The 13130-nt window shown below is 36.7% G+C and overlaps 1 protein-coding gene across 2 annotated transcripts in view; it reads right to left on the reverse strand.

Moving 5' to 3' along the window:
• The window catches only part of PKN2 (protein kinase N2), a 152776-nt gene extending 141230 nt beyond the window's left edge, over window positions 1-11546 (reverse strand). The window contains exon 1 of one of the 2 annotated variants that reach the window (XM_074266308.1): window positions 10715-11546. In XM_074266308.1, coding sequence (XP_074122409.1) covers window positions 10715-10762 — 48 coding nt within the window. In that variant the 5' untranslated portion in view covers window positions 10763-11546. The remainder of the gene's footprint in view (window positions 1-10714) is intronic. The other variant, XM_074266309.1, reaches the window with a different exon arrangement.
• Window positions 11547-13130: the final 1584 nt, after the last annotated feature.

Consider the following 13130-nt stretch of genomic DNA (forward strand, 5'->3'; position numbering starts at 1 on the left):
AATACAAGAAAGCTAAGAAGCGAAGATGATGAAGGAGAGCATTTCATATAAGGAAGATAGCTAATGAAAATACCCATTACTGGGAGATAAGAATGTCATGTTCAAGAAACAAGGAGGACAGTGTCAGAGTACAGGGGAAAGGATGGGAGAAAAGCATAAGGCATAAGACAAAACGGCAGGGGTGGGAGGTATAGGCCAAAAAACATTCTATTTTAGGGATTAATTCATGTGTCCTATATAACTCATACCTTGGTAAAATAAATGAAACAGCAAATCATTGTTAATAGGATAGCTTTGAAATCAAGAAATATTTAAATTGACTGATACATACTATGTGTGACAATAAGCAAACTTAGTTTTTCAATACCTAAGCAGATCAGTAGTAGAGATTTACCCACATAAGTCTATGAAACGATAGGTTAAAAAAAAAAAAAAAAGGTTAGAGAGGAAAAATTAAATACAAAAGCTGGAAAAACAGTTTGAGGCCAGACTGTGAAGGACACTAATAAGACAATAATAGAATGACTTAATTTTTAAACAGGAATGACAGTTTAGGTGATGTGAAAAACATATGGATATTTGAGGTCAAAACAGATTAAAATGTGACTGGGAAATATTTAACAACAAAAAAAAAAGATACAATAATGCTAATATGTGTTTTCTAAATATAAAGACCTACAGGGATCCTAATATATGCTTTAGTGGCCCCTTCTATTTAACTCCGACACCACTATTTTAGACTATACACTGGAATGACTTCACCAGAGGCTGCAAAAGATAAGAGAAAAATGGGAAGACCAGTTAGGCTTATGGTAAAAAAAAAAAATGTGATAGTGATTTAAAAAAAAAAAAAAAGTATGTCACTAGAATAAGTTAGAAAAGAAGCAATAATCCACTGCCTGATAAACTCAAGAATATAAATGGGGGGGGGGGGAAGGAGGGAAAGACTCCCCCTTTTGACAAGAATTACTAGGAAAAATATTGAGAAGTTTTGCCAAAATAGGTGTTAAACCAATTTCTTACACCAAATACTACAAGAGAATCAAAATGGATGAGCCAAATATCATGATTAAAAATAAGATAACAAGATCAGGAACCCTTCACAATTATAGCTATGGGAAGACTTCTTACAAAAGAAAGAGGAAATCATAAAAGATTTATGAAATAAACATTTTAAACACAAAAGTAAAAAAGCTTTTGCATAAATAAAATAAACAAAAATGAAATGAGAGTAAAAATGGTCAAATGTGGGGAAATACCTGCAGTAAACCATAGAGAGAGCTGACAAAAGAATACAAGAAGCCACTCTCATGGTTAATTGGTCAAAGGATATGTGACTTTTAAAATAAGATAATTAATAAACTATGAATGACTATTTGCTCCAAATCATATTTGAGAAATGCAAGTTAAAACAGCTCCAACTTCTTTCAGTTTTTACCTCATTTCATGCAAAATAGCAAAGATGAAAAATATATGAGAACAATCTATATGAGAGGAGCTATGGGAAAATAAGAATAGTGATATACTATTGATAGTGATTCAAGGCAGCTTAACTACTGGATTTCAATTTAGAACTATTGGGGGGGGGGGAAACATCTATTGACTTTGAAATCTAGCTAATAGGCATATACTTCATGGAGTTAACATATAGAAACTAAAATCCAGTGTACCAACTTTCATAGCAACATTCTTTGTGATGGCAAAGAATATGACCGCTGATTAATGGCTGAAAAAATTATGACTTATAAATGCAATAGAATATCATTGTTGAATTGGAATTAAGAAATAAAATACTGAATCGGAAATTAAAATATGAGGAATACAAAGAAACATAGGAAGTTTTGTATGAACTGAATGCAGAGTGAAGCCAGAAGAGCATAAGCAATTCTTAAAACAATGTAAATGAAAAGATAAATCAATGAAATTGAACTCTAATGGAAAAATCAATGAATAAAAGTTCTCATGAAACAGGACTCTCACACAACAAAAAGAGAGTTACCAGGACAAAATATAACAGAATGTGATTAGTATAATTGCAAAATAAATTTTACATTGAATATTTTTGTATAATTCTTTTTCTTTATCATAAAAGGTTTAGACTGGTACATAGAAATTGATATAAAGACACCAAAAGACATTAACAAAACAAAAACATACAAACAAAAGACAAAAAGATGAGGACCTAAACTAGCATAGTATTAAATCTAAAGAGAAGGGGCAGAGAAATAGAAGTAGGAGTAGAATCAACATGACCTCGTAATTGATTGTGTTTGTGTTTGGAGGTAAAATTGAGAGAAGAGTCAAAGACCATTGGTATTTTGAGGCTGAATATCTAAGAGAGTGTGATATCACTACTTGAAATAGGTCCCTCGGAGGGAAAAATACAATTGTTTTTCCTTTGGGAAGGAATCATAATAAGTTTGGTTTTAGAAATAGTTTAAGTTAGAGATACAGCAAGATATGTAAGCATGGAAATCAAGTAGCTGAAAATACAAGACTGAAGCTCAGGTTAAAATTTAGGGCTAAAAATAAGGATTCTGTAAAGAATAGTACAAGCTGTAAAAACAGATGAGATCAAGTGATACTATGAACATGCAGAGGAAGGTCTACAGGGGGAAAAATGTGAGTGGCCTATTCTTAGGCAATAAACTAAAAAAGAACAAAAGGACAAGAAAGAAATTCATCATACTACAGTGCGACATGAGTCAAAGGCAAAAAGAAACAAGACTATAAAGTTCAAGGACCTAGGTTTAAATCTATTTTTCCATGTCATTTTTGTGATCTTGAGTAAATCTTAAAATCTCCCTGGGCCTGTTTCCTTAACTGTAACTAGATGGCCCTTCAGTTCTTAAAAGCTTTAAATCAATGATCCTACCTCAATAGTAACATATATTATAATAAAACTCAAAAAATAATAAATGAAGAAATTTGATCACTAATGATTAGATCACTGCAGAAGTGATCTTTAAGGGAAGTCTCCTCTTTCCAAAGGTAACTGGAAAGTAATGTGCTAAGAATGTGATTTGTTTTCAAATTGTCAAGTAGCTATTATAAAGTGCTAATAAACTTTTTTTTTCTTTTTCACTAATCAATCAATAAAACTTTAAAAGGGCCTACTCTCTACCAGACATTGGGTTAGGAACACAAAGAAAATGGAAAAATAGTTTTTGCTCTCAAGAAATTTAAAGGAAGGGAACCTTAAAGAGAAAAAAGACAGAGGGACCAGGAAGACTCCTGAAGAACATGCATTTCAAGTCTGGTATCAAAGATTTGTGTTGCCAAAATGTGAAAATAATACTTTCCAGTCCAATAACTTGTTTTAAGAAAGAAACAAGATTTTGAAGAAACCAAATTCTGAGCTTTTTAAGGCTGTGTTCTTAAAAATATTGGATTCTATTAAGTACTTCTTTTTCAATAACAACTGTTATAATAGAAAAAAGGCAACATTTAATTTCAAAGGTATATTCAACAAATACATTCTCAGGAGTCCTTGTTTATTACTCTCTTTAAAGATGTTAAGCTATGAAATGCTTAATATATAATCTTGTACAAATTTATTTTTATAAGGACTATAAAAACAATATAATTGCGTTAACTTCAAATAATGTTTCATTAGCTTCTAAGTTTAGTTAGATGAAGATAAGCTAGATCTTTTAAAATTCAAAAATAGCACATGTATTTCTACTTTCAAAGCATTAGCATGGTTTTCTTAATAAAATAATCTTTTCTCATTTGAAAGTTTTTTTTGTTTTTTTTTTTTGTTTTTTTCAAAGAACCAACTTGACTAGTATTTACTGCCTCCTAATTTTGCTGCCAGGTTTGTATTCTGTTTTGTAATGAAAGTTTATTATATTAAGTGTTATATGGTTTTGTTATACAGCAATTGAATTAAAGCGGTTTTTGCAAAAGACCAGACATATGACAACTGTTTGATACAGTGCATTTTACTAGGAAGTGATGAAACATGAATTTTCTATGAACAAATTACATTTATGCTTACAGCAATAATATACTGAATGTGACACTGATCTTTACAATGATTTTAGTGCCTATGTATTTCTACAATTCAATACATAAAAATTATCACATGAAAATTAGAAAAGAGATCATTTTAATAACTTTAGTACTGTAAAATAACACTATCAAGCACTTAAAAAGTTAAAAGGATATCAAAGACTCATTTCTGGCATTGTAATTTTCGATCAATCCACCAACAATATATGGAATAATTACTACACACAGAGGACTCTTAGGTATTAGAGAAGATATAAAGTTACAAAACACTTACATTGTAATATCGTATATGAGAAAACTATAATACACAACTGGGGGGAAGAAAGTTCTGCCAAACAGGCAGAACCAGAAAGAATCTCCTGGGAGCTTCTAAAGAGCAAAAAGCTTTGTTTTTATTTTAGCATTCACAATGTCTAAGACAACACCTTGCACTTAAGACGTTTTTTAAGGCTTAAAATGAATTTGCTGAAAGATCAATGGGAAAGGAAGTCATTTGAGATATAAACAACAGGCTAATTAAGGAAAGAAAGATGTATTATGGTCCATAGGGTCACAGAGTCAAACACAACTGAACAACTACAACAAACAAGGCCATGGAACTATGAGAGCACCAAGCTGTCCAGTCTGTGATATAAATTAGAAAGGAGTACAATGAGGAAGGATGGAGAGTCTTGGAAGGAAAAGGCCCATTGTGGAAAACAACAGCTTGCTTAGTTTATAATTGTAATACTGTAATCTCATTTTATTTCTGACCATCTTAATCCATTGTTCCAAAACCAAGATATGTAAAAAACCCAACCTAATCCAACCCAAATCCTACATAGCAAAGCCAAATGTTATTGAACCAAGATGTCAAACTACCTAATCACCACCATGTACAGCCAGTAATTGGAGAATGTTTAACTAAATAAATAATATAAAACAACAGATAATCTAATTGTGTGGCTTTTTATGTCGATAGAGGCCAGAGGGATTCCTTTTTTCTCTTGAGTTTAACACCACTGTTCCAAAGAAGACCACTCACCAAATACTACCTGAAGATCCAAATCAGTACTATCATTTTGTGGACAGTCCCATTTTGGGGAAAGGAGGATAGAGGGAGGAAGAAAAAGAGAGAGGAAGTAAAGGTAAGGTGAGGAGAGAAGGAGAGAGAGGGGGGAGAAAGGCAAAAAAAAGGGGGAGAGAGATGAAGAGTGAGAGGGAAAGGGGGGGGAGGAAGAGAGAAGTGAAGGAGGGAGGGAGAAAGAGAGAGAGAGAGAGAGAGAGAGAGAGAGAGAGAGAGAGAGAGAGAGAGAGAGAGAGAGAGAGAGAGAGAGAGAGAGAGAGAGAGAGAGAGTGGGGGGGGGAGGGAGGGAGAGGGGAAATAAACATTAACTTCACATAATTCTAAACTGACAAAAAACTAATTCCTTTCCTATCATCCATTCCAAAAACCCTTTTTCACAACTATTTACCATCCCGACAATTTACAGTCAAATGATCAAAACACTAATGTAAGTATTTCATAATACTAGCAAACTCTGGAAAAGTATGACAAAAAGAAGATACTTTGGATCTGAGAGTGAGTGAGTGAGAGAGAGAGAGAGAGAGAGAGAGAGAGAGAGAGAGAGAGAGAGAGAGAGAGAGAAGAGGAGTAGAGAATTATAAGTGTAGATTTGAGGGAAAATAATGTATTTCTCTTATTTTTAATTACAATCCTAAAATAAACAAACTAAAGTAAAAGTAAAATTATGCATCAGAAATCAAGCAAAACCTACAATGTGAAGGATATAAGAAGTCTATTTTATTAAAAAAAAAAAAAAAACAGCATAAAATACTGCAGTTCTTTAATACTGAGTAAAGCTCAAGATGTTTTCTAGAGAGTGTTTGTTAACAAGTTTTTCTATTTTAAATGGAGGCTAGTTTACAAAACTGTTTTAAAAGAAGCACTGGTGTGATTAGTCAATGCTTTCAGAAACAGCGTTCTTTGTTTTTCATTTTGGGAAATAACTTCAATATGGACAAGGACTGAAGGAAAATTAACTTATATTAGATATACTAGATTATTCCTTAAAGCAAAGTTCACTATAACCAGAACAACAAATCACTGTTAACCGAATCACCAATCTAGACTTAAAAATATTTCTTATAAAAATAATCAGTTGTAAACATTTCTATCAAGCAATTACATATGTGTTAATAGAGATTAATATTTGATTCAAGGCTAAAATTTTTTAACACAATTATTTACAAATCCTACAAAACATGAAGGCTACAGTGAAAAACCATTTATCAGCCAACAAATTTTGGGAAACTTAAATAATTATCTCTGTAATTCAAGAAAGAATTGCCAAGTAATTTACCTTAGCTTTTGACTTTCCATATAGTCTTAACTAAAGTAAACTGGGCTGGAAATTGAAATCTGGACTTAAGGGGCAAAGGTTTGGAACAGCTAGGAAGTACAGTGAATAGAGTACTCAGGCTGGAATCAACAATTTTTGAGTTCAACTACAATCTCAGATTGTGTGTCTAGCTGTGTGATCCTGGGCAAGCTATTTAACCTCCATTTACTTCAGGTCCTCATCTATAATACATAAACACAATGAAGAAGGAAATGACAAACCATTCCTTAATCTTTGCCAAGAAAACCCTATGGAATTGGGATTGCACAGAGCAGACATAAGTGAATGATTGAACAACAAGAAATTACAATGACCAAAACCTATAAAAATTTTAACAAGCTGCACGATATTTAGATCTCTTGGCCTACAAAACTATAAACAGAATACAATTTCACTTAATGATCCATCAACTTTTACTAATTCATTATACCTAGAAATGTCACTGATCTCACAAACAGGTGTCATGATTATTCTTTAAATAAACAAGGACAATGTAGAATTATATAATGAATGAATAATATAAGAAATTAATTTCATAGACTAACATAGTTGATTGTGACCCTTTTTAATGTAGCAAAGGTTCTGCCTAAAAGTTTGAATCATTAACCAATGAATTAGTTTCTTTATTCCTACTTCCTGGTCAGCTGAGTAAGTTTCCAGTATTACATGCTAAGGTAGATGTATTCATTTATTACTGTCTATGACTGCAACTGGTAGTGCAGGAAATACTACCATCACATATTCTCTAGTCTTTCTTTCCATACCCAATGCCAAAATGTTCTTGTTTTCTAACAAAATCTATTCATACTCAGAGACTAAAGAAAGACTATGTTCTTCTAGGTAAAAACTTTTACTTTGATTTTGAAGACAATTAATCACAAAAACCTCCAATATTTCTAAACACAAACCATGTTCTGAAATGAAGTAACATTTAGTAATGTGATATTTCATACAAATGAAAGATAGGATATGGCAAACAGTAAATCACACTTCCAAGTATAAACAAACAAAAAAACCTGTCCTTTAAAAAAAAAAAAAAAAGTGCTTTTGAACTCCCCATGGTGCTTAAACATTTATCTCCCAAATAAAAAAGAAATAATACATTAGCAACATCTTATATTAGAAAAAATGATATATCCGAGTTTAACTGGAGAAGTTGCAACAGCTATGTGCATCAGTTTTCACATTAATAAAATGAGACTAATACTAATAATGTAGGATCTTAAATCAGGATTGCTTTGCGTATCAAATCCAAGATTATACGTAAAACATTTCTCAAACTTTAAAGTACGATTGTAAACAATAGTTCTTGTTATGATGAGAAGCTGTCATGGCTCAATTGACAGAGGAATTGACTTAGGAGCCTGGAAAGGCTGGGTTCAAGTCCTGTCTCTGACTTTCCCAGGCTGTGTGACTGTCAAATCAATGAATCTCTCAGTATTCCAAGCAGCTCTCTAGACTCATAAAATACAGAAAAGATGCTAACTTGTCTTACTAAAAAAGGGAGTTTCTTAATCTGGGAGTTCTCTATGCCAAAGAAAGATAAGTCCAATTCCATTTCCCTTTCAGTATAGCTTCACATTACTACACTGTACTTAACATATAACTCTTCTTCAGTATTTTATATCTGGGGCCCTCAAAAATAAAAGATTTTCCAGTTCCAATTAAAATTAACCCAATATATTAAAACAATATGATGCAGAACAAAATCCAGCAAATTTCTGGTTATAATAATACAAATTGCAAACTAACAAAAAGATAAATATGAAGAGGAACATGGTAAAAATTAAGAAATCCTATTGCTATTAAATTTAGAGGGAACACTGAATCAGTGTTCTCACACTCTAACTCTGCTAAAGACTAGTAAACTATAAGTCCACATTACAACAAAATATTCAATAAAAAGTATACCTGATACACATGAACACAACCAAGAAAAATAACAGTGCTATTCATTAGTATTGTCTCTTTTGGAGACATTTAATTTGAAAGAGCATTAAATTAAGTGCTATGTTAATTAAAATATGCACAGAGAACTTTAAAACAAAGTACTGAATTGTCCCTCTGGTTTCATTTTTCAAGTTTTTATATTTAAAAGCTCATATAAAATATTTTTTAAAAAGTTAATTAGTAGCAGCATATGAATGTAAATTCATGACATTTTTTGTAACGATCAAATAAAAACACTTTACAGTTTTCTTATTCAAAAAAATATACATTCCTGTGATATTTTCATGTCTTTTTATTCAGGACTGAAAAATATAATTTTCTTAAGGTTTCAGAACCTTAAGTATTCATGCTGTATTAGCTCATTTATTCCATATCTTCCTCACTTCTTATTCCTCATCCCATTTCTATCTTCAGAATTTCACAGCACATTGCCATTTCTTGACATTTTCTATGGAAGAATGTCTTATCAGTTCAGTGGAGCCAAAATGCATTGAAGCTATACTAGAGATAGTTTTGGAAAAAAAAAAAAAACTATATTTACCATGCAGAAACAATGTTACAAAATCTAAATTACAGCAATATTGCCTAAAAGCATTTTGCGCATTTCCAAGTAGAAAATCTTTTAAGTTTTCATCCTGATATATACTATATGGGAAATGTGGCAAAAAACACATTTGTTTAAGCTTCAAAGAATCTACATCCACTTTTGAAGTTCTTAATTTTAAAAAAATAGGATCCCTCCAGCGTCAAAATAGTTAACATTTTCTATTTGCTTCCTAAGTCAGCTCTTGATTTAGCATAAAATTTTAAACTTACCCAAAGGTTATACATAACTCCACCTTACCACCCTCAATCATCTGAGTAACCTAAGAGAGGTTCAAATGAATGAATAGTCACCTTGCAACAAATAAGCAACATACTTTCAATCTATATGCAAAAAGTTTAAGACACTAGAAGGAATTAGAAATGAATTTAAAAATTTGGATTAGATTCCACTGGAGACATATACTGTGAACTTGGATATGGAAAAAAAAAATTGGATCTTTCACTAATATTTAGTTTCCTTTATAATTCTCTGTATTTTATTTTATGGAATTTAAAATATCCTATCATACTACTTGCTTTCTCAATGGGTGGAGGAGGGACTGGAAAGAGGGAAAGAATTTGGAACTCAAAAATTTTTTTTAAATAAGTAAATAATGGATTTTTAAGGAGTTATCCCAAGAAGGGATCCCATTGGCTTCATCACACTGCCAGAAAGTCCACTTTACTTTACAATCCTCCATATTTTATTTCATGCATTTAAAAATATTATCCTATCATACAGCTTATCTTCTCAGTGCGTGGGGGAGGAGCAGCAGGGAGTAAGAGAATTTGGAACTCAAAAAAAAAAAAAAAAAAAAAAGATGAGACCTGAATGTTTAAACAAATAAGTGAATGAATTTAAGAATGAGCTTAATTATCCAGAGACGGGGTCCCACGGGGTCCCACTGGCTTCACCGGACTGCCAAAAGGGTCCAGAACACCAAAAAGGAAAAGAATCCCTGTTAATAAGGTCTAAAAACAAAGTCACATCTCCATCTCCAACTAGTTAGTTGGGGGTAAGAACGAACCGCACTGGTGTGCTTTTCCAGCACACTTAACACAAAGTGGGGCACAAAACAAGCGTTTAATAAATATGCCAGCTGATTGACAAGGCGGGCTTAATCCTCGCTAGTAGACCTACCGACTCAGTAGGAGTTCGAGAAAAGCCGGCGGACGTCTTTTTTCAATCAATAAGTATTTATGAAGTGCCTACTGGGTGCTAAACTCCCGCCACACAAAGAAAGATTACGGACACTTCCAGCCCTCCGGGAGCTCCCAATCCTCGGGGCGGACAGCAAACACCAGAGCGAAGGGAAGGATAAATTTGGAGATTAGGGAATAGTTCCAGAGCCAGACAGAAGCTTTTGCTCGCACCCTAGCAGAGAGTGACGGCTCCCCCTTATAGGTTAGTAAACAACCCCTGCGAGCCCCCCTCTCTCCGAGGGGCTCAGACAAACGCGAGGGAAAAGGAAAGTCCAAGCAGCATCTGCATCCAAGCTTCCCGATCGGACCCGGGCGGGAGGGGGGGTGGGGGGACGTCCCCGCTCCGGGAAAAACAATCCTCCTCCTCCGGGTCCGGAGACGTCTCCCGCCCGCCCGCCCGCACGAGCAGCGGCTCCGAGAGCCGGGGAGTGGGGGAGAGGAGGGAGGGGTTGGCGCCAGAAACAACCGGGCCCCCGGACCCCCCGCGGGGCTGCGAGGGCGGGGGGTGCCCTTTGTGCCCGGCGGGAGGCGGGGAGCGGAGGCCGCCCAAGGCCAAGACGGGCGGGCGCGGCCTCGCTTACCTGCAGCTCGGTGAGCAGGATCTCCCCCCGCTCCGTGTTGGACGCCATGGCGCTCGGCTCGGGGCCCGGACGCTGCCGCCGCCGCCGCTGCTCGCGGAGGGAGGAGGGCGAGGAGAGGCGGCCGGCGGGCTAGGGCGAGGAAGGCTTCATGGAGGAGCGGCCCCGGCTGGAGGCGCTTATTCCGCCCGCCTCATCGGAGGGGCAGCCCCGGCCGGCCGCGGCGGGCCCGGCCGCGGCTGCGGCTGCTCGGGGTGGGGGGGGTCAGTCGGGTGGTGGCCACCGCCGAAGCTGGGCTCGGCTCGGCCCCACCGCCGCCGCTCCTGCAGCTGCTGCCGCCGCACTCCCCCTCCTCCTCCTCCTCCACCTCCTCCTTCTCCTCCTCCTCACAGCGAAGGCAGGAGGCGCCTCAAGTCTCTCGGTACGGGGCGCTGCGGCCGCGGCTGCCGCTCCTCCTGTCGCACCATTTGGCTGTCAGCGCGTCGCAAAAGCGCCCTCGCTTGGCGGCCGCCGGGGCACGTGACGGGGCCGCTGGGCCGACGCCTCCCGGCCACCCCGGGCGGAACCCGAAGTGGGGCGGGACAGAGCAGGCGGGGCTTCCGGAGGAGGCGGGAGGAGGAAGAGACGGCCGAGGAGGGCACGCCCCCCTCGCCTCAGCGTTTAACGGCCTTCAGCGTGGCGAGCCTGGAGTTGGAGGGTCGAGGGCGGGGCCGGCCCCGGCTCTCCGAAGAGATCCTGCGGCGGCGGCAGCTGGCGTTTATGCGGCGCTTTAAAATTCCGAAGCACTTCTCCCACTTGACTCTCTCCGGGGCCTCTCGCCCTGTGCCCATTTCACAGATGAGATCCTGGCATCGCGCACAAAACCCGGAGTCCCGTCCACCTCTGGGTGCGGCCTTATAAAGTGGGGCGGGGCCACCGCCCACAGAGGCCCTGGCCTAGCCTCTTCCAGCCTCCGCTCCAGCCTCCCTCGAGATACTTTGTAGCCACTACGTGTTTGTATACCTCACGACGTGTGTAGGAGCACGTTCGTGACTTAGATGCGGCTGTAATATTGTATCTAGCACAGAGTGTAGAGCTGGAGTCTGAAAGACCCGAATTTAAAGGTGACCTCATCGACTTCCTCTAAGGGTCACCCTGGGCAAGTCCCTTAACCCTGTCTGCCTCAGTTTCCTCATCTGTACAATGAGCTGAAGAAGGAAATGACCAATCACGCCAGTATCTGTGCCAAGAAAGCTCCAAATGCAGTCATGAGGAATGGGACATGATTGAACAATGAAACACGTCATATGTAACAGGATTGTGCATGTGTTATGTATGTGTGTGTGTGTATTATGGTAGGGTATTTGTTTATAGCATATATGTGGTATTGATTTTTTTTGTCCAGCTATATTTATATATCCATGTGTATTTTTGCGTGTCTATGTATCTTTATATATACATACACATATTTGTGTATATATGTATATTTAACATAAAATGACATGTATGATGGTATTTATATTCATTATATATGTTGCATAATATGGCATCTGGTTGTGTTTATATTCATTATATATATGGGGTAAACGTAATATATATATAAGATATTCACTCTGCAGGGGCAAATATAGTATTGCTTTGTATTTTGCATTTTATACAAAGCTATATATACATGTACATATATGCATAAGTGGCATTGTGTTTACAGGAAACATTGTATTCATTATATAATTGGTGTATACAAATGATAAATAAAGGGCATTTGTTCACAATGTATATATATATATATAGTATTACTTTGTATCTATTTTGTGTTTTCTGTATGTTTGTGCATATGTAATATTTTATATGTATAAAATATGGCACCTATAACAATATTTGAACTCATTTTATATATGGTTTCTATAGGGTATTTGTTGACTATATATTTGTATCCTTTTTATATATACATATGTGATATACATATATAGCATATTTGTGCTTATTTTATCTATGTGGCATACACAAGTATATGCTATTTATAATCACTTTATAGATATATTTAATAGGCATACAAATATATGCATGCATATGTGTGATATTTGTATTCATTTTGTATATGTGTAAATACATACATATATGGCACATAGACATACACAGTATTCCAAAAGTTTTAATGTAATTTAAAACTAGTAAAACTTTTAAGACACCTCTATGATATGTTTATGTATTTGGTAATTAGAGGCACAGTGAGTTAAGCTGGAGTCAGGAAGGCTTGAGTTCAAATTCTGGGCAGGTTCCATACCACCCTCAGACTCGTCTGTAAAGTAGGGAGAATAATATCACCTGCTTATCTGGGTTGTTGAAAGGTTCAAATGAGATAAATACAGAAAGAGCTTTGCATTGCAAACCTTAAAAAGCACTCTGGAGTTGATGGCTATTTTTATTAGGTGGTCACAGT

This window comes from Sminthopsis crassicaudata, chromosome 4 (assembly GCF_048593235.1).
Source record: "Sminthopsis crassicaudata isolate SCR6 chromosome 4, ASM4859323v1, whole genome shotgun sequence".
Taxonomy (NCBI): Eukaryota; Metazoa; Chordata; class Mammalia; order Dasyuromorphia; family Dasyuridae; genus Sminthopsis; species Sminthopsis crassicaudata.